The sequence below is a fragment of the Indicator indicator genome, chromosome 28 (assembly GCF_027791375.1).
Source record: "Indicator indicator isolate 239-I01 chromosome 28, UM_Iind_1.1, whole genome shotgun sequence".
In the NCBI taxonomy this organism is placed as follows: domain Eukaryota; kingdom Metazoa; phylum Chordata; class Aves; order Piciformes; family Indicatoridae; genus Indicator; species Indicator indicator.
Genome location: NC_072037.1, coordinates 6763506 through 6789489, shown reverse-complemented (window position 1 = coordinate 6789489; position 25984 = coordinate 6763506). Strand labels below are relative to the sequence as shown.

Here is a 25984-nt window from a genome sequence, read left to right as displayed (position 1 = left end):
CAGAGTGGTGTGAAATTAAGTAATGATTCTTTGAATAATCTGAGCTAAAACAGGATGAAGTCTGAACGTGTCAAAATAACATTTGTTGCTTTATTAAAGGATTACAATATTACAGGGGTAATCTAATATATTAAAAACCCTACTTTTATATACAACACATGCTACATCATGTCGGTTTAATGCACATCATACTGTGGTAAAGAAGTGATGAGGTAATAAGGGGAAAAGTGTGCAAGCACACACAAACACACAGTAAATGTCTTACAGGCTTACTGAAAACTAGATTGAACTTCTAGAGGCTCCCCTCTTGTATGCATTCTTTAACTTCTATTTTTCATTGTAGTTGCTGTTTGAAATGGGTGTTTGTAACAATCTGTTCTAGGAACCTACCTCAGAAGAATATTAGAATAATCCCAGTCTGTATTTCCTAAATTGTGACTGACCTCTAAATATAGATGAGTAAATCTATTTGATAATTTGACAGTAGTATGTTATAATTGTGGAATATGGTAAATATAACTTCTTTTGGCTACAGGTAACTTCTTTTTACGTAATTTTCATCTACTGGCTAAAAATATTAAATAGCTTATATATTTGTATCCATCATTTGCCTGCAAAATTGGATAATCCCTTTCATTTATATCCAGCCATTTCTGATTACAGAGACTACACAGCAGGTAATGAGTGAAGTAATGTACAAAATACTGTGGCAGTTGTTGTGTAGTACAGTGTGTTGGTTATACAGCACGTTACATCTGTTGTAAACCTTGGTTTCATTTCCATATGCAGGTAGCTCCTTCATTTGGGTAGGAAAATTCATTAGTGTTTTTAATCTACAAATATTAGAATCAAATGTGAATTCTTAGAGGAGCAGATTACTAAAATGTTCAAAGTGTGAGAGGGAAAGACTGGATTTATCACAATGGTTTGAGTATCTGCTCTCAAAATCCAATTATTTAGTACTAACTTTATTTATGGCAGTTATCCTTGAATCAGAATAATCACACTAATGTACATATACCAGCTACACAGTTCAAAGGATATGATCTCCTGTGTCAGTTCATTGCTAATAATAATAATAATAAAACTCTTGCTGTACAGTTTGTAATATTTCCTGTATTTGAGAATATTTATACATAATAGAACATACAAAAATATTTAAGTGTCATGGCAGTATTTTTACCATCCAAACTTAATTTACAGGGAATAAAAACCAGAAAGTTTATCTACAATCCATCTAAACTGCCAGTTCTAAAAAAGGCTTAATATCACTACTTTTAGTACCAAGAAGTGTTCTGAATGTTGTCACTTCAGTTCCTTCTTTTTTTCTTCAACTTTTTTTTCCCCTGGAGTGATTCTTGACTATACAATATACAAGCCCTCACATCTTAGCAACAAATGTACAATATCTTACACTCTTCCTTTCCGAAAAGATAATTCCAGGTAATAACATCCTAGCTTTATGTGTTTTTTTTAGAACAAGAAAGGAAACCAAGAGAGGAGATATTTCAGTGGAATGTGTTTGGGTTAGGTCTTATCATCATAACAACTTTCTTTAGTGAATATGATCCCCCTCGGAATTCAGCCCAGTAAACACCATCCTGATAGCGACTGCGGTAGTGGCCTCCGCGATACCAAACTCCATTGAGATTAGAGTGAGCACACGCATTGTACCACCATCCTCCCTTCTGGTAATGAGCACAGTTACCTGCAAAACAAAGCTCTGGTTCAGTCTTAGGAGTAAAGCAATCAAGCTGAGCACAAACCCATTTTTACAAACGTTTTTTAAACTGTGTGTTGAACATGTAGATACCATATGGTCGAGGTGGATGTGAGCTGTTCAGGAACCAGCTCTGTAGCTAGGTTGTACAGATGGACAAGGTAGTGTTACTCTCCCTTGCTGGAAAACTTGTTTGCATTACTATCTCAAATAACAACCCCCAGCATATTTTACTTGCTTAGTGTAAATGATAATTCAATGACAATTTTGGTTTTGTTATTAGAAGATAAAAGGGTAGACACGTCAATTTGTGCTTCACAGATTGCACTGGGTTGGAAGGGACCTTCAAAGGTCATTTTGTCCAACTCCCCTGCAGTGAGCAGGAATACCTCCAACTAGATCAGGCTGCCCAAGGCCACACAAGTCTGATCTTAAATGTCTCCAGGGATGGGGCCTTCCTGTGTTACCAAATCCCAAATCTCTAAAAATGTAATTTGTGGGGGTATGGCCATATGTATTTTTCCTTTAAAAAAAAAAAGGGGGGGGGGGGCGGAATAGGAATAGGGGCAGGTAGCAGGACAGATGGACAGGGGAAGGGGAATGGCCAAAAAAGCAAGGGGCCTTGTACCTGTGTAGACATCGTGGTCCCGGTCCAGCGTAGTGAACTGTTTCCCATTGTGCCAAGTGAAGGAATCTCCTGCATTGCCATTGTAGCGTCCCAGTCTCAACTTGTAATATTCACTTTCTGGTTCCAGTCTGAAGCTGGCATACTCAGCAAACACTTTTCGACCTGACCAGTCTTCCATTGTTATGAGCAGTTTGTAGTTGCCTTGATTTGTTAACCAATAAATATTTTCTAATCCAAGCCAATACTCTCCATCTATATTACCAAATCCTTGCTGTAAAGGAAGCAAGAGCAGCACGTTAATGTTGTGTATCTCCTTTAGTGGTAAATCTGTGTGTGTTAAGTAGACACCCATAGCAACTTATTTGATAGAGAATTCCTCTTCTGGAAGGATGAACACAAAAGCTCCTTCTCAAGCTGTTAGCCAAACTCTAAATTCATCTTTTAAATGAACTTTTACCGATAATTTTTAGAGGATAGAAAACATTAAACTGCTCACTTGTCCTGACCTTGTATGTTTCCCAGTTCCTGAAAAAGTTGACAGACCCATCCAGCCTTCTCTGAATGACTGTCCAGCCACCAGGGTCATGCCGTTGATCACACCAGACCTGCATAAGCTGGTTTGTGTTTTCTGGTTTTACAAGATAGATGGAACTGGTATCGTGGCCGTCCTCTAATGCTTGTAGACAGTCTCTCCAGGGCCCTGTGTCAAAACAGAAGGACTCTGCATCAAAATGCAGCTGAGTGTATCTTTAATGCAGGGTGAGATTTGACTTAATAGCTTTTGACAGTAGGTTTGCTTCTGAATACTGTTTGGTCTTCCTCTTATTGAAAGTACAGTGTCCACTAAGTGTTTTCAAACATTAATTTGTTGTAACTTCATTTCTGGAACATTTCACAATGAAGTACAGATAAAGGTAGATTGTTTATTTTTTTTTTTTTTTTTAGAGGCAGGTGCATTTACTGTTTGTAGCTTAAAGAAACTATGAATGACTCCAGAGATGAGTATTAATAGTAATAATTTCCTTTAGGAGAAAAAAATGGTAAACTTGACTTTGTCTTTGAGAAATTCAGCTTTTTACATGCCCTGAAAAGTCAGTGGCACAGATCTTAACAAGGGGACTGGCAACTTAAATTAAGGACTTGGGTGTTACTGTTGTCACTTTAATGATAACACAAAAATAGAAGTTAAGATTGGTAACATGGATTGCTCACTTACATAGTGAGTGAAATTTCAGATGTGAGAAGACTTTAAAGATATTTTTCATTCACAAAAACTACAGATGATGCTTTTTTGTTTTCAGGAGATGCCTTTTCCCCCCCCCCACCCCCAAGTTTAATAGAGTCCATAAAGACCTTATGACTTTTGAAAGTACCTCACATTTATGATTTTAAAGACATTTTCTCCAGTGGGAAGATAGTGGATTCCATTTTAATGAGTGAGAAATTTAGGTAGATCCCCCTAGTTGCTTTGCTGCATAAGCAGAAATGAAGTCAACAAGAATCCTAATCCATTGCTATCAAGAGATTCTCTTTAAATTATTTCAGTTCATCTACCCTTTCTCATACTTCACTGTCCAGTACTGGTAATGCTAGAGTTTCTCTTGTGCTCAGTAAATGAGATAGTAATAAATTAAGTTCATAGAAACAGATTCAGTGTTTTGAGGGTGGGACTTTTTTTGATCTTCTCAACCAGGGTTCAGGCATCTACTACTTCTCTGGGCAACCTGGGCCAGTGTCTCACTACCCTTGACAGTAAAACAATTTTTTTTTCTTTCTATCTAGTCTAAATCTCCCTCTTTTAGTTTTAAGCCATCACCTTTCATCCTGTCACATCAGACCCTGCTAAAAAGTCTATCTCAGTCTTTCTTATTGGCCCCTTTAAGTACAGACAGGCCAGAAGAAGGTCTCCCTGGAGCTTCCTGTTCTCCAGGCTGCACAACCCCAACTCTCTCAGCCTGGCCTCAAATCAGAGTGGTTCCAGCTCTCTCATCCTTGTCTTGGTCTCCTCTGGCCCTGCTCCAACAGGTCCATGTAATTGCTCTTAGGAAGCAGAGATTCATCTAGTTCTGCTTTGCACTGATACTTTCACACTGCATAGTACTTTAAGGAAATGAGATGTGATATTTCAAGTTCTTACATATGGAAGCTTGGATCCACAAAGCTTTTAATTAATTTAAAATCATTAATACAAATGAATGGGAAATACAAGATCTGTTTTAAAGCAGTGAAGTAACTGTAGTCTTACATTCTGCATGATCTATGTGCATAATTTACTTAAATGTCAATTATTTTTTTTTCCTTGGACGTTTGTTGCCTACCTCTTCCAGTTGGTTACCAACTTCCAACTCTGCTGGGAGAAGAATACAGGAGATAAAAAAAATATACAGCCAGGTTTTGGAATTCATTAGGGATAGATTTTTTCATAGATAACTAAAATAGAGAAAGCAAAAAAGAAAAACACAGCACATGGGATATATTACATTTGAACCTAGTAAAGTAGGGAAGAGCTGATTGAAAATGGGAACTAGGAAGCAGTGCAAGTGATCTTGATGGTGAAATAATGGAGGCCACAACTTTTTTTTAAAAAAAGGGAAACCAAAAAGAAGGCATTTTATCAGCACAAGGAAGTTGTGAACTAGTTAATGAGTTTTCAGGAGAGTGTAACAGGAATGAGAAAGATCTTTAAAGAATGTTTGAAAGATACGTCACTTACAGAGAAGCAGAGAAATACTGTACTAAGCTTGAACCTACTTTGAGATCCAAGTGTAGTTATTGAAGAGACCATTCTGTAGTGTATTGCTCAAAAAAAAAACCCCAGACCTGATTTTCTCCTGGTTTTTTGTTTTACATAGAATGTTAGAATCATATATTTGGGTGAGGTTCTACCTGCCACAATGCAAGCTTTGGTGAGTTCATCTTTGACAATATTGTGAAATAACTGTTTTGTGGCAGTGTTTTGGAGGCTACTTCAGATTGAAACACCTGCTCAAGTTTCTGTCATTATGACTATTTCCATGGAGAAATAAGTTGGTTTCTTTTTAATGTGGAAGTTGCATGATTTGATAGCTCTAAGGAGTTTGATGATGTCATTTGGAAATGTCACAAACAGTCTCGTAATATGTTCTGAGTACAGTTCCATGTGCCTTACTCTGTTTCAAGTCTTGGTTTCAGATGTCTGTGTGTTCCCTGTCTTTTTTTCTGAAGCCAAGTGCCTGTTGCCCACACACTGCTGAACAGATTTCTTTAAAATGGGACACAGTACTTGACTATTTTTTTTAAAGTATGTCAGACCATACTTGAAACTAGATTCTTTACCTGATATTTCTGTATCAGATCAAGTGATATCTAATATAATTTCAGATGCCTCTAACCTTGCTTATGGCAGAACTCTTAAGGCTCTTATGAGGGCTGTATAATATTCCTTATTATTCCACCACTTGCTTCTCTTTGCTCCTGTCTTAGGGCACAGGGGTCTCATGTGAGTTGGAGAGCAGATATGTATTCCTATTTGAGTTACACCAGCACAAAAATTATCACATGGTAGCTCAACAAACCTGTAATAACTTCATGAAAGTATACACACAGTGTCAAACCTCTTCAGATGTCATGAATTAGAGCAGTTCCCTCTTGGGCACAGGTAAATGAAATTTAGATGATTGACTCTTAATAAGATTTATCTGCAACTCCTTTATCTCATACATGTAATATAAAAGGGAAAATAAAATGGGGAAAAATCTGTGGGGCTAATCTGTCTCAATATGCTAAACATTCAGAATTTATTTCCCTTTTTTTTTTTTTCCTTCCCTGTGCTTGTACTACAGACATGTATGTTAAAAATACAGAAGATAGGGACACAGACAACATCAGATCTACGAAGTCTCAATTAATTCAAAATAATTCATTTGCATTTATTTTGCTAAATAAATTCTGCCTGTATTTTTGATATTACAATTAAGATGCTGCTCATTGCATGTGAGCATAAACTAATGAAGACATATTACTTACCAGATGGTTTATCAGTTGAAGTTGGAATGCTGGTCACTGCAGGCATGGTTGGTAAGGTAGGTGGCAGAACCTTTAGGTTCTGATCACTCTGAATCTCGTTAGTAGATATCTGGTTAATAATGCGGTTGTAAGTAGGAGGCTGGTACACTTTATTTGGTGGCTGCGGTGTTTGTGGCAGTGGCTTTATGGGTGGCATTCTTTGACAGTGTTCTTCCAGTTGGGCAATTATTATCGACTGATTATTGGCGATCGTCATCAGATGTTGGTACTTGTGCTCCAAGTCTTTGTATTTGTTTGCAAGCTGCAACATATCTGCAGTTTGGTTCAAAATCTTATTCTCAAGTTGTGAAAGTTCTAAGGCATTGTCACGCTTTCGGATGATTTCATGTAGTAACTGCATGTAGAGTTGTGTGACACGAGAATTCATGTTCCTGCTCTCTTTCCTTAAGAGTTTCACCTCATTAACAATCCCACCATCCACCTCTACCAGTTGCTGGAGAGTTTCGATTTGTCTCTTTTGTTTAAGAAGTTCATTGTTAAGTAACTGTAACTCTTGCTTGTTTACCCTGTTTTCAAGTAGAACTTCAGGCTCCTTAGAGTTTACACAAATAGCACCTGTCACTCTCTGCTGAGGTACAATAAAGGTATAAGTGCACTTGTCCTGTGTCTCACTGGAACGCTTGTATCTGTTCATGTAAATGAATTCTTGTTCTGTTTCCTCCTTGTTGCCTTCAAATTCTTGAGTTTCACTTGCAGTAGCTCCCACAACAGATACTAGCATTAAACAGATGAATCTTGTTGTCGTCATGATCCTCTAGTTCTGGTCAAATATTCTTCTGCAAGGAACTTCTGAAAATCTGTTTTAAAATAAATTTAACAGTCAATAACAAATAGGAAGTCAATGCAAATTTACAACTGATAATCTGTTCTAAAACTTACGGAATACCACACAGTAATTAGTATGGCTGTGTACAGAAGATTTTTCTCATGCAACCTGAATTTATGTTGGCTAAAGGGGACATCATTCTATCATTCTGTGGCCAGATCTGTAGTTACTTACTAGTTATCCAAAGCCTGCCAAGAACCACAAGGAACCAAGTACTAAATACCAGGATTTGAAGAGTCTTCTCCTCCAGGCAAGTACCACAAAAGTTTCTGAGATTAGTGTTTTCATTTAAATATGAGTTATGTTTTCATTTCTTACAGTTACAAATACAACCTTTAAGTGTAGACAGAGTGTAAGCTAGTATGTGCTGGTAAAAGTTCTAATAATATTAAACAGCTCATTTGCAGTGTTTTCTAACTGCATGTAGATCGCAGGAGACACAGCTTAGGTGCAATGGTACAATTTTACTTTGGTCAGCAGTCTTGAACCTTGTAGTTTAAAAAAAAAAATAAAAAGGAAAAAGTTATTTAACCTGAGTCCTTAAGTTACACATTCAAAATTCTACTGCCCAAATACAGGCAGTGTAAAATCTGTTGGTTTTTTCCAGACTAGTGGAATTTACAACTGAAATATTTATTGTGACTGTCACTGGAGACATTGCCTTTACACTCAGCCTGGTCTCTTCTTGGCAGGGGTAAACCACATGTATATATGCATGGTGGACAAAGATGACCCCCAGCTATTAAAATTAGCTGGTAGTGTTTATTGACATACTGCAACAGGAGCCTTCTGGTGAAATAGTGATAGGATGAAGAGAAACAAGCTTTAAGCCTGAGGAAGGCAGATTTAGACTGGAGATGAGGAAGAAATTCTTTACAGTCAGGGTGGTGAAACTATGGAACAGGTTGCCCAGGGATGTTGTGGATGCCCCCTCCCAGGAGGTGTCCAAGGCCAGGCTGGATGAGGCTGTGAGCACCCTGATCTAGGGGAAGGTGTCCCTGCTTGTGGCAGGCAGGTTGGAACTAGGTGATCTTTAAGGTCTCTTCCAGCCTAAACTATTCTGTGATTCTATGAATCTATTACGTAGTTCTCAGATCAGATTATTATTCAAGATGGAAATTTGAGGCCATCACAATCTCTGTTAAAAATGTCAATACCAGAACTTCCTAGGCAACAGTCTCTTGGAAATATGAACATTGTCACTGCTGCCAGGAATGCCCCTGTCGCAGATCACTCTCATATCAGCTGCTGGAACAGCACTTTTGATACCATGTGTTTTTAACAGCTTTTTGTTACTGAATTTAAATAGGCATGTGTATATAATAACCTAGTTTTCCCAAAATAAATAAAAAGGGGTGGAAGTGCAGCATGGAGCTTGTCAGTGGGCAAGGCCTGCTTGATGCTTTTTAAAGTCAAGGTGGTGCTACCATCATATTTGTCTTTGCTTGGAAACCATTTCATGTGGAATAACCATTTAGTGTTTAAATAACTGTCACCTTACTGCTTGGTCATCTTAGTACAATGGCATGTTTTAAATAACATGACATGGTGTCAGAAACTGGAATGAGTCCAGCTGGGCACAACCAACATGGACAGCTAGAAGCTGGAAGAGGTGATACATGAGAAGCAAAAAGAAAGAGGTGTTTTAGCCTCCAGAGGAGAAGGTGAAGGAGGCTTCTTGCTGCTGCCTTCAACTACTTAATGAATGTGTGCAGAGAAGATGGATTATTTTTATAAGTACACAGTGAACTTACAATGGTCAATGGTTAGAGACTGCCTGAGGAAAAACTTATTTTGGGCTTTAGAAAGAAAAAATTTCACAATGAGGGTGACCAAGGACTGAAACAGTCAACCAAAGAGGCAGTGGAATCCCCATTCCTGGAAGTGCCTACAGTGTGGATGTAGGCAAGGCTCTTGAGCAGTCTGATTTAATGTTGAAATTAGCCTTGTTTTGCAAGGTGAAGGTGAGGTCCCATCCAGTCTGAATTGTTCTGTCATACAGGCAGGTGCTGACTATAAAGAATTTTATTTTAAGAGTATCAAGATGATGACGGATTTGCATGCTGAAAAATTTACTCATGAGATGAGATATGGTTGTCAGTCATTCACTTTTTTCTGTTGTTCTGAAATAAACCATAGAGGTTTCTGTAAATGCTTCTGTTAATTATTCAAACCAAAGTGATCAAGACTTGATCCTTCTTATAGTTTTTGGATGCACATTTTTGCCTCATTTTCTTATTCAGAATAAACTCAGTTTTTGTTTTGCAAACTTGTTTTGTCAAGTGCTTTACAGAACTTGAGAGTCTTGAAAACTTGTCAGATAAAAGTTGGGAGTTAGGTTTCTGAAAGTAAAGGAATGTTATTTGGAGCCCTGGAAAACAGGGAACATAAATTCACCCCAGACAGCTTTAACTTGCATAATCAGCATTTGCACAGCAGGTCACACTTGGAAACTCTGGCAGTTTTCCAAGCCTCATATTTCTGCACAGATGGACTGTTCTTGCAAATGTCTCTTGGATGTAGGTGTAAAATGAGTTTTATTTCACTCTTTCAATTGAAATAGGTTGGGATTTTTTCCCCCGCCTCAAAAACTGTAATTATTGTGGCCACTGAAAAGAAAATAATTTCCTCAGAATTCACTTGTGTCTTTTTTACAGTGTCTTGTATCTTTAGTTGAGCAGAGGATTTAAGTTGCACATTCTTTTCTACTGAAGAAATACAAAGCAACATAAAACAGTTTGGGTTTTTCCCCTTTTTAAGACCTAATTAAGAAAAAAACAGAACAGAGTTCATCAGCCTCATCTTAACATCTTTCAAAACAGAAGAGTATTTCAGTTGAAAGGGACCTGCAGTGATCATTTTATCCAACTGCCTGACCAATTCAGGGATGACCAAACGATTAAGCATGTTAAGGGCATTGTCCAAATGCCTCTTCAGTGCTGACAGGCTTGAGAGCACCTCTCTAGGAAGGCTGTTCCAGAGTTTGGCTACTGTTTGCAGAAGGTAAGCCACCAGTGAATGACACCAGTGTGATTAGATTGTGCTGAAATGTGTCTCTCTCACAATCTTGCTTGCATGTCACCTTTTCTAAGGTGTTCTCCCTATAAGAAAAAGCATTGGAAGGATAAGTACATTGGTAAGAGAATGCTCCTGTACAAAGGGAAACAAGAACCATGCTGGCTTCAGATGTACTTCTTGCAGTCTGTTTATGGAGGGATTTCCAAGTCTTTTATCTGTACTTGCTCAGTTGAGAAAAAAAATCATCATTCAAAATGTGGCCTGTTGCATGTTGTGATGGACTACATGACATAAACGGCATTTCCTCTTTTCTGCAGATGGATTCAAATGAAGTTCAGAACCAACATGCTTGCTTGAGCATCTCTCAATGATTAATCTTTCAGGGAGAAAAAAGCTTGCTGGAGGAATTGGGGAGGGATGCCAGGGAAAATTTTAAGGAAGCATTTAATGCTTTTTAATGATGTTCTTCCTCCTCTTTGAGTAGGAAAACATCAGATTCTTAAAACAGCAAAATTCTTTCCCATGGGAGAGGAAGATCGATCTTACTCAATGTCTAGCATACACTACCTTTCAGTTTTTCTGTTGCACTTAAGCCAAGTAATTGCTCATATTCCTTGTACTTAACTAGTGCTGTTGCTTGCTGATCACTGGGTTCATCCTGTTTCTCAGGCTCCCTTTTCTTCTCTCCCTCTCTCAGTAGCTCTTCTGCAGCAGACTAGGAGGGAACTCTATGACTGAGACTGCATTTGTCCCCAGTGCCAAATTCCACTTGGGTAACTGTAGATTCTTCTAACTCACCTTTGTAGAGAACTACATTATGTGAAAGCTTCCCTGCAGGCTTCGTACAAATTTTGTTATTAGTGGAAATACTGCATGCCTCTCTGCTATCCTTGTTCATGCTGACAAAACAAATGTACAAACAAAAAATGGGAGGAGAGAAAGAAGCACACTTAAACAGCTGTAATTTTAATTACAACTTAAGAAGAACATATAATTAGAAAAAAAAATTAGTTAGAAGCAAATTAATTTCTAGATTCTGGCTGTTCAAGATTTGTGTATTTGTGAAAGTATTTTTCATGGGTGTTGAGTTGGGGCAAACTTGCTCTTGTGCAGATGTACCTAAACCCAGGTTTGTGTGTGTTTATCATACCTGGCACTACAGATTACTCAGGAAAAATATTTTTTATTATTATTCCATTCGTCTTTTACCAGTATAACTGCATCTGTGAGAAAACTTTTGGCAGCATTGTTGTGTGGGCTGTAATCACAGTATTCTTCATATTCCCAGCCAGCATAAGCACTTTGGTTAAAATTCCAGTTTGCAGACTAAATGTTTGGCTATCTGTATATAGAATTGGAAGTAGGTAATAATAAGTTGGTTTGTTTGCTCATTCATTGTTTGCCCAACTGAGGATGTTCCCATGATCTGGTGAAAAAAAAAAAAAAAAAGAGGAAATAAACTTTCTGAAAGGGATATCAGATGTTGCAGTATTTGATTGTTTTTTTCCTGTCGGTTAAAGGGGAAAAAGTAAATAAAAATCTTTCTTTGGCTTTGCTTTGAAATTTTCTGGCCTGTACTCTGTCATGTTTATATGGGACTTTTGGTTAGTAAAAATATTACAAATATCTTACTGTTACAAATACCTTGGAATTTATACATGACATTTCAACAAGATTTGAATATTCTACCATCTAAAAATCAAGCAGATGTTTCATGTCCCATACTTTAATTGCTGTCTTGAGCCTGAATTGACACAAAGTCAAAATATTTCTACACACAAAATACTAATTTGGCAAATGTTCATTTTTTTAATCAGTTTGCCTTAAGAGGAAGCATTAAAAATTAGCAATGTCAGTACTGTGGACTTTCTTTTTTTAAGCTACTTCTAATAAAATACATGTTTCATTGCGGATATTCCAATGTTTTTCAGTATTTGTTGGTTCTAAACTTTGTGCTTCAGAGGATCTCATTTTTACAGAACGGACTGGTTAAGTGTCTCTTTCTGATTTGATGAAATACCTGTCCTTGGGGTTTTTGTGTAGAGTAGCCTTTCAACCCTAGGGCTGGTTTGGGGGATGGAATTTCTTCATATATAGACATTTCTAATATTACTCTGGAAAGAAGAGTGTTTATGAAAGCCTGAATATATCGTCAGTGTTTGCATCTAGATCTGAAGTGGTTTTGCAGTGTTGAGTCTTTCAACCATTCAGAGAGTAGAATCTTGTCTCTTAAGTTTTTACTTTGTTCTTTTTACAACTAAACTTTTCAGTGTTCTGAAGGAAAAAGAGCTGAGGCTGTAGGAGGACCACTGGACAGTGGCCGAGAATTTATTATGTTTAACTTTGGCTTACAAATGAGTTGACAGAGGAAATGTTTTGGCATTTAAGGAAGAATCACCTCTACTGTAGCATTTTGGAGTAATACAAAAGCAAAATCGTTATCTGTGTAAATCTTGTGTGGAAAGCCTTAGCTAAGATAAACGTGGGAAATGATTACCTGAATTTCATAGGACAATACAAATTTTGTATCTTAAATTGCGCTGGTATGAGTTACTCCTACAGATAAGGAGCATAACCCAGTAGGTAAAAGCAGTAGAATTGCTTCTTGGTGCTGCTCTTGTTTGTCTATATATAGCAAAATGTTACTAAGCCACTGGACTGTAGGTACGAAAATGTGATGCACTGAGCTCTATAAATGAAGCTTTGTACAAGTGATACGTGACACTGTGTCTCCTCTTGGAGACTGCCTTACAGAGAAGACCATTTTCTGTGCTAGAACTAGGATGTTACAGGAGGGGTTTTCTGGGGACTTCAGTAACTAGTTGAGTTGCAGTGCAGTTGAATTTATTGCAGAGATAATCAAATGAAGAAAAATCCTGCTAATTTGATTTGAGGAGCTAAGGCATCAGAAGCTGGTATATGATGAATATAGCAGCAATTCTCACTTCAGAAAGTTAGATTTTTAGTGTCCTGTATGTTACTAAACTAACTAAAGCTAAAGAGACATCTTTATGGGGCTTCAGTTATGACAATGTTTGTAAACAAGATGAGGGAATAGGTTTCCTACCTGACATCTTAAAATCAAGCAGGAGTGCTCAGTAAGCTGTCAAAATAAAATAGGATTCATTTAAGTCATTAGATCTTTGGGACAACAGCTGTTGTAAAAATAACAAACTGCTGCCATGTTCTGTTGCTGTCACTCAACCTCCCTAAAAAGGTTCCCAGAGTATTACATCCCTGAGAAAGTTAATTCTGTAAAATTCCATTTTATGAATGTGTCATATTTTTTCCTTTTTTGGTTTGATTTCTGTTGTTTGTTGGGGGTTTTGTTTTGGTTTTGGTAATATGTGACTTCCATTGACGAATGGATAGCCAAGGTCCAACGCTTACAAACTCTTCCCATCCTTGTAAATTGCTGTGATTCAAAGGCTTTGATAGTCTAGGGACTGAGTCTAAGTTGGACATGCCAGAATTGAATGCACCATAATTAAACTGCTAACTAACTGCCTTTTAGAAATATCCAGATAGATGATAAAGCATGTATAAGAAGGATGAGATTCACACATTTGCACAATACTGATGTTTTCTGACATTTTCCTGTATGGTCGTTTTGACTTAGAAGAAAAAAGCAGCAGTGCTGTGCTATGTATGGATGAGTTGGGTTTGCTGTGCTGTCACTCTGCACATTTAGGTCAGTGAGTTCATCAGTTCTTGTGCTAGGCATATTCAGTAGAATGAGGCTTGCAGTCACTTGATGGGGTGACTTTTCCTACATACCTGTGGTAGCTTTTGTGCATTCATCAAGCCTTTAGAGATCTGAATGAAGGCAGAAAGGCACAGTGTTAGGTAGCTATTCAAGTGTTTATTCTTCAAAAGAAAGTGTTTTATTTGATTGTGAATTCACACAAGTTTGGTAACTGTTCATTCAAAAGAAGCAGCATGAAAAACTAGCTACAAATCTTCACTGTGTCTTTGATACTTTTGCCTTTGATATTAAAAGGGTTTGTTAGATTAGTGCAGTTCTACATTTTAATTAGACTCTAAAGGCAAATGGAGAAAGGATGTCAAAAATGCAAAATCCTGCTCTAGAAGGATCAGAGGGTTTGGATTTGGTTTTTTGTTAACAAATATTAGATTTTGCTTCTGCAGAATCCTTTGATAGTCAGTGTTTGTGGACTTACAGTTAGCTGGCATGTTCCAGGCAGCAGGCCAGTAATATGATCTGTATTTCACAACACCATTGTGATAAGATAGATAAGCATGGATTTTCTGAAGCTGCTTTCTTATTCCCTGCCCCTTTTCTCAGAGCTCCTGCTCTGTTCTTACTTCTCCAAAACATTCTCTTGCATGAAATTATAATTATCCATCCTCTAGGTTTTTAGGGTACATCTTCATATTTAATGTGATTTATTAAATTTTGCTCTTTTCTAAGGAGAGGAACTTCCACGGGTACAGGTTTTTTGATGTTTAGATGAAGAGTAGTAGGGTGAAAAACCTGAACACTTATTTTTTTATCCCCCCCCCCCCCACTTTTGTAAAAGGGACCAGCAATTCATAGTGAAATTACAGCACAGCAGTATGCATACCACATGTAGTAAGAAAAGCTTTAAAGCTGTGTTTGAAGTTTTAAAATAAATAGTGGATAGGAAGGGCTGACACATCATAGCATTGAAAACATGATGTAAAACTAAGTTAAAAAATTAAACTTTGGATTTATGAGGGGAATGATTCCTAGTATGTTGCCAGTAGTTAGTTGACTCCATTGTAAGCAGTGCCACACTGACAGAGCAATTAATTGCTTTGGATACATTTTTATAATGCTTTCTATACACAGCTCTTCTGTCCACTTAAAATTGTGGTGAAATTTTGGTTCAAGCATTAGTTTATCTTTCTTAAAAGGAAATACTTCGTTCACTGAGGAGAATGGATCACTAAAGCACCACTTCAGAACGACAGTAGCTTAATTAGCTCTTGGAGAACTTTTGTTTTGAAATACTATTCAAGTGCTGCAAGAAACTTCAAAAGATTGTGTATCATTTGCTTGCCATGTAACTTTTTTTCCGGTTTTGGCAAGAGAGCATTTTTCGTGAAAAGAAGCACAATTTTTCTTTCTGGATTACCAGGCATTTTAGTCCTGTTGTTTGTGGATTGTTCTTCGTGCTTTACTGAAGTTCTGTCATAGATGTGGAATGCAATTATTGAAAGAGAGCACTGCTTTTGTTGTTGCTTCCCTTAACAGCGGCCTCACCTTATTTTCACTTAATCCAATCACTACCAAAAAGTGCTCATACTGTGTGTGCTCACATGTGAGCCTGCACATTGTCCATGAGAGCCCTTACACAGATGCGTATCTTAGTAACTGTGACTCATTTTGCCCAGTAGTTAGAGTAGTTAGATCATATAGCAAATACTTAATTCTTACACAAAGGTATTCATAAATGCTGAGTTACTGTATGAATTTTTGGCAGCATCTTTCAAATATTTATTTTATAGACTTAAAGTTCCAGCAACATTTTATATCTCTTTGATCAGACATGAGCATAAGAGAGGTTTGTTAATTTTTAGGACAGGTAGTCCTTTAGACAAATTCTCATAGATATCAGCATGACCTAGAAGAAAAGTGCATGCTTTTTCGGGGCATCTGAGGAAGCATGACGCCCAAAGTTACGTGCAGGATTAAACGGGATTTAAAAATATTCCATATTCTTGAAAACAAAAGCAGGAGGACTTTTCACTGCCTGGCATCATAAAATATCTCAAAGGGTTACAACTAGATTTTAATAAAGGGGGAGGGGATGAAAAGCCAGGCTTGCTGCTTTCTGTTAAAGAGCAGTAATGTCTTTGGCAAGCTTGCATTCACTCATGGGCAGTCGGCTGGCTGGCTGTGCAAACTTTAAACACAACCCATCGGTACTGACTGACCTTACCTGGTCTCCTTTGGCTTTTGTTCAGTCCTGAGCGTGCTTTCACCAGAGGCTTTCAGAAGAGCTCGGACGCAGGAGTTGTGACATTTCACTTAGCCAAAGCCTACCTCTTCCGTGACCTCAAGCCTACCCAGAACAGCCCTGTATGCTGTACTGGAGTTACACAGAGAAATAACTCGGTGAACTACAAACGTCTTTCTTTTTCTCCCTTTCTCTTCTTCAAGACTTCTCACAGCGTAGCTCCCCGGGCTGAGCCACCCATCCGCACCGTGCTGCTCCGGAGGCAGAGCCCCAGCTGCTCTCGGGGAGGGCAGAGCTCAGCCTCTCTCCTTCAAAGCCTGGATTCCATCGCTTCACGCGAGGCTAGGGCAGCCTCATTTGAACTTCAGCTCCTTTGTGGTGACTTACATCCTGGTAGGGGAAAAAAAAAAAAAAAAGACAGCCTGGAGCAAGCTGACAACTTCTGGTTGGAGGAGCCGCCTTCCCCCTCCCACTAGCGCCGGGGATCCACCAGCGGCGGCCGCCACCCCCCCATGCCTCGCCGCCCCCCAGGCTGTGGGGCCGGCGGGGCCCGCCCTCGGCCCGTGACCTCATGGCTGGGGAGGGGGCACCGCGGGGGACCCGGGCCCTGCGCCCCGCAGTTCGGTGCGGTGGTGACTCGGAGACTACCTCTTCGCTCCTGGCACTACCAGCGTGTGAGAGCTCGGCCGGGCTCAGCCGCTGGGATTCAGTGATTAGCGATAATCTAACCCGAAGCTATCGATCCGCCGTGTATGAAAACTTTCAGCTTCAGAGCTGGGAAGGGATTCTGGAGGCCGTGTGTGAGCAGCGTGGGTTTGGTGTTTTAGACCAAATGAGCTGTTAGAATGTGTGACTGCATGGGATCCGTCCCCAAAATGCCGGGAAGGGGGCGTACTGTGGTCCTTCCTGCTTAATCATCTTTTCGCAGCGGTCCCTGGTGTGGAGTGTTGGGATGTTTGTCATCACAACCACTAAAACAGGCTCTGCTCGCTCTTACTGATTGCTCTTCAGTGGTGAAAAGCTGCATTGTGCAGAGCAGCACTCATACTCTACATTTTTACCACTTCCTAGGTCATTTCTGTCCGGAAACAGCATGTTCCCAGAGAAAAAAGAAAAGAAGAAAAAAAAAAAGAAAAACCAAATTGTCCAAATTGAAGCAAGCTCTTAAAGTAATCTAATGCAGATTGAGAACCCATAATTTGGCTGAACACCAGTGCATTTTTTAATGTCTGCTTGCTACTTGTGTCAGTGTGTTTCTAATTTGTTTGCTGTGAATTTGATTTCCCTAAGACCTTTCTAAAATTTGCTGCTACAGCACTTCGTATGTAGAATCCATCTGTCCATTAGCTGTCACCTCAGGGTTTACAAAAGATCTCTTTCAATTACTATAAACTTTGTGTCTAAGATATATTTATAACTTGCTGGGAATCTTGCAAAGAAATTGTCAAAAGTGAAACCTCCAGTGGAACCAGGGTCACTTCTTTAAGCTACTTTTGATCAACAGTTTAGCAAACCAAACTTAATTCGGTGTTATATCGTAGTCATCTTTAGACAACTATATGGTATTGAAATTAGAGAATGGCAGGAGTTGGAAGGAACGAGTCTAACTCCCCTGCCAGAGCAGAATCACTTAGAGTAGGTCACATAGGAATGCATCCAGGTGGGTTTTGAATGTCTCCAGAGAAGGAAACTTCACAACCTCTCTGGTAGTCTGTTCCAGTGCTCTGTCACCCTCAGAGTGAAAAGGGTTTTCCTTAGGTTCATGTGGAACCTTCTGTGCTCCGGCTTGCATTTGTTGCCCCTTGTCCTATTATTGGACATCAATGAGAAGAGCCTGACTTTGTCCTCCCAGTAATTATCCTTCACATCTTTATAAACATTAATGAGGTCATTCCGCAGTCTCCACTTCTCCAAGCTAAAGAGACCCAGCTCCATCAGCCTTTCCTCATAATGGAGATGTTCCACTCACAGATAAGTGTGTGTGTGTGTGTGTGTGTTTTCATGGTTTTTTCAAGCAGTATTAAAGATCTTTGCATTTTGAAGAAATGGAGGAAATCACTATGAGAACACTTAGGTTAATCAAAAGACAAAGAGGTTTAAAGATAGCAGATTAAAGCCAACTATCTGTTCAAGTTTAAACATGGACAGGTAGTGGCTTTTATAATAATAAACTATTTCCATCATAAAAGTGAATGTCTGCTCTGTCAGGAAAACACATGTCTAAGTCTGTGACACTAATACTTCAGTACCCCTTGGGCTTTTTAAGTTTCTTGTAGTTTTACTGTATGGTCTGCTATCCTTGCAGGGAATATCAGTACCTCTTATTACTTACTACTGTTACGTTATCTTCTAATTTACCTCAAAAGCTTACCCCTGTAGCTAAAGAGAGAGAACACAAAACCAGGGACTGAAGTACTTATTTCAGTGCTACTAAGTAGCATAGTCTGGATGCCTGGGATGAAAGCAGTCCAAAGCTTTTCCAAAGCACTACTCTTACACTGAAAAAGTTGATGTAATTGAAGCAGAATGTGATAATTCAATTCACTTTTGACAGATTTAGCAATAGCCAATTACATTTTTTTTTCAGCTTGCAAAAGATTCACACTACTTCATTTCCAAGGTGCCTTTTCAGCCTTCAGATAAATGTAGTTTCTAAAGGGTGGGAATTGGGGAGGAGGAGGAGTGAAGAGCCAGAGGTTGCCACGAGTGTTTGCCAAGGTATTGAGGTGCCTGGTTCTTGTGTGATCAATTTCTCGAAGTCCTGGCTACTTACAGTGCTAGGAAGATGACTCTGTACCTAGATTGCTACTTGAGAATGTAATTTTCATTCAAAAAGGAGCATTTTCAAATTCATTCCTTTTATAGCAAAATACAGATTTCTAACTCACTGTTATGCCCCAGAGCGCCATGCTTCTTGGAAGTAGAAGGTTTCCCAAGGACAAAATTATTTGTTTAGGAACATGTTTATAAATGATCCATAACTGTTTTTAAGTTCTTTAACATATATTTAAACTCCATTAATTTTAGAGCACTTAATAAGTGCAGTTAAATGCGTAAAATTTTACCCAGTGAAGGGGAGACTAAATAGAGACTTCTCTTGTGGTATGTTTCTTATTTATTAATGTTCTGTTACAGATAATCACGTTATAAATAAATATTTGAAACAGCAAAAGTAGCCAAACCAAATTTCTTTGATCACTCTCTTTTCAGAATAAGAAACAATGTCATATTACAGAGGGCAACTTTCTGATTAAGTGCTGAATGCTTTTTTGTCTTTTAAATAGCTTGTCCCTTGGAAGTTTTGTATATGGGTCATTCCAAATTGTGTATGATTTTGCTTGGTTTCTTCGGTCTGTTGTAGTTTTGTCTATTGGGAAAAATAAAGTTGTGTCAACTCAATAGGTGATAGGGAGTTTTTACTTGGGTCTGCCAAGTGTTTGTAGGATATCTGAATTGTTTGGATAACACCAAGTGTGCTTGCCTTTTGGGAAGGATCGAATAGAAAAATGAGGTCAGCCATTGTGTGGACCCTCTGCTTGGACCAAAGAGGCATGCCTTTTCCTTGGTTTTTGTAGAACCATGAAGTGTAGTTTGTTGCTTTTGTTAAAGGCTTTTTAGGCTGCATGACAGGATTTTCAAAGCATTTGAGAGTTGTTGCATTTGCTTTTCATACTGAGAATCTCAGAGATCAGCTTATATTTAAATCTGTGATTGGAGAATAACAGATCCTACTAATAGCAGGATGCTAATAGCCAGTTGTTTCTGGCTGAGAAAGCTGAAAATTGTCTTCGCTAGCGTAATTCAGTCAGCAGGGAGTGGTCTAATTGTTAGACTTGGCTTTGAAATCTGGTAAAAATACTGTAAAACAGCTGGTCATAGAAGTTAGCTTTGAGTCAGTGATCAGAAGCTCAAGGAAAACAAAATAGATAAGAATGAGCTGATCTTGAGAAAGCAGGCTTTGAGCAATCAAAGTGATGAGTTTTTCAGACACTGTGAGATTCAGTCTCTGAATTCATTTGCCACAAGATCTTTTAACCAAATTTTTTTTCTAAAGGTGTGTGGGGAAGAAAAAGCAGGAAAAAGAACAAGTAGACAGATTCAGAGAAGAAATGTTCTAAAGGAAAAATACCACCCAGACTTAAACACAAAAATGTTTATACAAGATCTGTCTCAGGAAGTCCCTAAACCACAATTCACTGCTGACAGGAAACTACATCTGGAAAACAACTATTGTACCTTTGCCTTTTTTCCTATATTCCTTTTTTTTTTTTTAATCATTCTGTGCTTTCTGATGCTGGGTAACAGGCTTAAAAATGTTTGTATGAATCCCCATGATGGTAGGCTGCTCAGTTGAGGATTTGATATATCAAAAGGTAAGAAAGAATGTCTTTTAGGAATGTTCTGTTTTCTCTGGAGCTCTTTAAATCAGCTGTCAAACTGAAAGGTCACTTCACTGAAACTGTATTACTTTCATTTCCTTTAAAACTTGTGAATTTTTAACCATGCTGAAATGTCACTGTAGAAGCACTCATGTTTCCAGCTGTCTCTGCCAAGAATTAGTAGAAAACACTTGTCATCTTGAGTCTTTGAATTCCTAACAGGACTGATGTTACCCGTTAGTTTAGTTTTAAGTCTCTTTGGAGAACAGGACTCTGCAAATAAATGCTGCCATGGCAGACCTGAGAAACCATGAGAAGGTTCATGAAGTTCAAAAAAGCAAATCTGTATCTGCAAGACTCATAATACCACTGCAATTAAAAGCATTGCCACCTTTGTAAGTGATGTATATTCTTTCACAGAAAGGCTTTTCTTTTCCTTTATTTCTAGGAAAAAAAGGATAAAGCTGTATAGAGCAAAGTTAAATACGAAAACTGAAGTGCAGTGTAATGGTGTAAAGTAGCAGAGTGCTCTGCCTGAGGTAAATGTAAAATGGTGTTGAGCTGTTGATTAAAGAAGCAAATTACAATTATTTTCTCAATTAGCAAAGGAAGCTCAGAAAAAGAAAAATTTCTATCCAGAACTACTCAGTTAAACTCAATTCCCAAATAGTCTGGGGAAGACTAAACCTACATTTTTTGCTAATTTATTAATTGATGAAAAATAATTAGTCTCAAGCTTACTCTGTCTTATTTATTAGTTAGTAATATTTAAAAGACTTGAAGAGCTAGATGGAGCAGTTTGAGACACATGTACTTGTATTATGCTTTGGTTCTATTCTTATGACTCAGAACACAAAATAGGTCCGACTGAGACAGAAAAACGTAAGCATTATACAATCAGATTTGTGGATAGAGCTATAATAAGGAACAGGCCATTGTCACACGCTTGGACCAGGGAAAGGACTAATTCTTTCTAAACTCATTCAAGATGAATCCTTACAACTTCCAGCTTTGATGAAAGAAAGTAATTTTTTTTCTGTTTTATGCATCCAGTGAACCAGCCTTATATTTGTTTTCCCTTCTATTTATTTGTCTTCATGTCTCACTGTAACTTAGCCTAACACTGTACTACAGTGTCTACTACAAGATCATTTTTAACATCTTAAAATAAAAAAGCCCTGCATTTCAGAATGTGCAAATGTGTGCAGGTTGTTAGGGTAGAGTGAACAGGCAAAAAAATGCTACTAAGCAAGCCTGGAATAGATTTTTGTGTTCTAACTGAATCTTTAGTTAGTAGAGTTTAGTAATGACTGATTTACTTATTGCCTTTATAGTTATTTTTAATAAGAGACAAGAAAACAACTCTTCTTGTACTAACGACTGGATGAACCAGATGTGGGCTTCAGATTTAGATCAGGTGGCTACATAAGTATTTCCTGATTTCTTATAGCTGTAATTAATGGGACAGTTCTAACTCAGGACCTAAGCATGACCGCAGTAAGGACAGAGACAATTTGGTGAACCACCCAAGTGAGTAACTTGAGGAAGCTGTCTTGTTGTAAAATGTGTTGTTATTGACTTGAGGCATATTTCTTGTGTAATCTGTTAAGTGTTGGTTGTCACTGATAACAGCTTTTCTGTTACACAATACAATCACTTCATTACAAGGTACAAGTTTCTTACACTTCAAAAAGTGAGAGGGAAGTTCAGTGTGGGACTGGGTTTTGACTAACCTAGACCTCCAGAGTGAAAGGGTTAAACTAGTATTTAATCTCCTAGCTAGATTCTTCTTAGTGCTTTTCCTGTAAATTTTATGAAAGGACTTCTGCTTCCTTTTTGATGCACACGTCAAATGTAAAATTAATTTCACTGTGTTAAGAACAAATGTGTTCTTGTGCTGAGCAGCTGTTTTTGTTGACCTATGCTGAAATGAATCCCCACAGCATACTTTTGTTTTACATAAATATACATTTTAGAAATAGCATTTTTCACCTTCCTGTCACTTTAAAAAGTGGAGTGTTTAGTAGGGGCATCATCTGCTAAAATATCTGTCACAATTGCTATTCTTTATCTAGGTTTCTGCCAGTGTACAGTACAGTACAGTACTGAGCCCAGTGTTGTATCCACATCAGCAACTTGCAGGGAATAGGAAAAATTCCCTTAGAAAATGAGGCCTGTGGAGGTCATTTGGTTCAACCTCCTACTCACTGCAGGGCTCACTTCAGAACTGGCTTAGGTTACTCATGAACTTGTCCAGCTGAGTTTTTAAACCTCCAGAGAAGGGGTTCTCAGCCTTTCTGGGCAATAGTTTAGTGCTTGACCCTTCTTAAAGTAGTATTTTGTGGGTAGTTGGGTTTTATTGGATTCTTTTTTTTTTCCCCTTTTCCTTTTTCCAGTTGGAATTTCCATTGCTGCAGCTTGTGTCAGTTTCACGTTGCATCTCTGAGAAAAAGATCTGCTCTGTACAACTCCCACACAGGCTTCTTTTGTTAGGGAAATAACCACAGTAGTGTTCTTCACCTCTGGCCCTATCTCTTCTCCAGGCTGCACAAGCCCAGTTCTTGGGGCTTGTCCTCATCTGTCAAGAGCTCCTGCTCCCAGGCCGTTTTTGTGGTCCTGTGCTGACCTCTCTCCCATTTAACATCTGTCCTGGAGAGAGGTGCAGCAGCACAGTACTGCAGTGGTCCAGATGTAGCCTCACCACTGCCAAGTAGATATAAAAAACCCTTCTCTTTAAAACCTTTTTGAAAGTGAACCGTGTTCTGTTTGGTTGCCACTTCTGTGCACCTGGTGACATCGCTTTTTATAAGAACCTACTAAGCAGCTTTCCTGCAACATACATCTTATAATCTACCTTAAAAATAAAGTTAAATTTGATAAAGTTGCTTTCTTAAAAGTCATCGATGGCTGGAGAGTTACTTTTCTCTTTGTGTGTCAGATCAGGGATGTCTAAACAGTTAACATATTCAATTTAGCAGCTAAGGCCTAAATAGGTGTTGCAGCTGCTGAGAAGGATGTGTGATCTGAACACTCTCTTCTTCTGGACCTGGTGAGCTATTACTTCTTTTTCGAGGAATCAGGACGGTGTAAGAGATGTTCTTGGCAGAGGATGGAATTACAAAATGTATCAGTGCTGGAATTTTGTTTGGATTTTTGTTGAATGAATACTTGATTTTAAAGATGTCCCTGCCTTTCAAGGGTCTTGTTTAGGAGTAACATAGCTGCTCGTTATGTCCCCACGTTGAAGCTATTTTCTTGTGAGTGGAACTGATTTTGTGTTCATGCCCATACTGTAATAGTAATGCAGTGCAGCTTTCATCACTATTGTTATCCATTTAAAAAAATATATATTTGCCACTACTGTAAGTCTTGGTTGGAGCAAATCTTTTAATATTTTATGGCAGAATTTTTTTTTTTTTCTAAAATACAAACCGATTTTAGGTTATCTTCTGACTGAGGTAATAAACTACAACTATTTTTACCTTTTTTAAAATTAATTATGCATAATACCATTTGTTGTTTGCAATTACATCTTGTTTGCCATGAAAATAAAATAACTTTCGGAATGTTCACACCAATTGTTGAATTATTCATGGGGTTGTGTTTGACTAACAGAGGTAGAGTGGTACATTAGAGTTATGCTGTGCAGGGGTATTAAATTCAGACAGTTTTTGAACCCATGAAGTACATTTGTCTGAATGATCCTGAAGTTTTCATTCAGGTGAATACTGTCTGCACTGAAAACTTACTGAAGAAGTTATTCCAGTGAGTGTCTCAATTTGGATGTGATCATTCTTGAGGAATGCTGGGCCTGTAATAGACTGTCCCTTCCAGAGTAAATATTGCAAAATAGTTTGTCTATGCTTTCCAGGTATAGACAAGCCCAGAGTGGCAACGTGGCCTTCCAGTACCGTTTTCTGTTTCCAGGACCAGAAAGGAGAGGAATTCACGACTGTGTAGTAATCATGAGCAAGATTATTGATATGACAAGACATTAGTTTGATTAAGAAATTACTGGTAAACTAGAAAACAGCCCTATACAGAACATCTGTGGAGTTTGGGGTAATAGATTGCTATTTCAAGTCAAAAAATACTGCAGGTTTTCATGCTGTGCATGCTGTGGGGTTTTTTTTGCTCAGCGTAAGATGTAACACTGCTTCAGGTACGACGTTGGTGTTATCTCTAATTGAAAGAGTTATTAACACATTCTTGCTTATTCACCAGACACAAATGATTTTGCAGGCTGCTCAGGGAGGTTGTGGAGTATCCCTCTCTGGAGATATTCAAAACCCACCTGGGTGCGTTCCTGTATGATCTGGTATAGGTGATCCTGCTGTGGCAGAGGGGTTGGACTAGATGATCTTTCGAGGTCCCTTCCAGCCCCTAACATTCTGTGATTCTGTAACTGTGAGGTTTTTTCCTTTTTGGCTCAGCCTCATTATAGTTTTGCATCTGTGCGTGTGTAACACTGATGCCATGTTCTGCCTAGCTGGCATCAGATTCGAGTGATAAATCTGGTTGTAATCCCACCTTGACTTCCCTTGTGAGTGATCCCATTCACTTGGCCGCTGTGCTGGCGGTATGTATTACAAATCACATGTTGTTACCTTGGCAAGGATTTGTCTTCAGTTGCTTTTAGAGTACTCCAAGTCCTACCAAGGTTAACCAGTATATACATTTGGTTTTGTAGAAAAATTTTCCAGCCCCTTAGTCCATGGAAAATATCCAGTCGCCTTGAAACCAGTGATACCACAAAACTGTTGGCTTTTCTGACTATGAGCTCATCTCCTAAGAATGGTGTCTTTGGTTTTACAGACTGCTGACTGGAGTAATTTAGGCTTTCTACCACGTACTTAATTGATAAGTTGCTTTCTCTCTGTCCTCTGCTTTATTTAGTATGATACAACCACACTACTGTATGTGGGAAAAAGCTTTCAGAAATATAGCTGACTACATATTGGAAACATTTCTGTCTCTCCTGTTTTTCCTATCAAACTAGTGTCATTATTCAACTATTGGGGAGAAAAAAAAAAAGAGAGAAAATAATTACTTTCCATGGGTTCCCTTCTGTTATGCGTGCCCAGTTACTGCGTGTCTTGTAGACACTGCTGTGCTGTACTGAAAGAATGCTCTGTACCCAGACATCCATGTTATTCCCCTTCAACAGATACGTGTTCAGGGGCTGCTGGATTCTGAATATCTTTACAAAGTGTACGTGTTGATAAGTAGGAAACTGGATTTGTCCATGAAAACATTGAACTTTTTTTGTTTTCTCGTATAGCGTGTGTTTGTGGTTGTCACAGCAACAGTATGATTTACCAAACAAATGTGGAAGATTATTAAAGTATTTGATCAAAATGTTAAGTAAGAATAACAAATTGAAGTCCCCAGGCTAATGTGAAA

At 38.4% G+C, this 25984-nt stretch overlaps 2 protein-coding genes across 5 annotated transcripts in view; one reads left to right on the top strand and one right to left on the bottom strand.

Annotated features, from left to right (window-relative positions):
- RALGPS1 (Ral GEF with PH domain and SH3 binding motif 1) overlaps positions 1 to 25984 on the top strand; it is a 71521-nt gene that overhangs the window by 13686 nt on the left and 31851 nt on the right. The window lies entirely within an intron of this gene.
- On the bottom strand, positions 1184 to 7161 carry ANGPTL2 (angiopoietin like 2). The gene is made up of 4 exons (XM_054393584.1): positions 6354 to 7161; positions 2855 to 3048; positions 2349 to 2619; positions 1184 to 1708 (listed from the first exon to the last, which is right to left on the bottom strand). Exons 1-4 carry the CDS (start codon positions 7159 to 7161, stop codon positions 1509 to 1511), a joined length of 1473 nt encoding a protein of 490 aa, XP_054249559.1. The 3' UTR covers positions 1184 to 1508.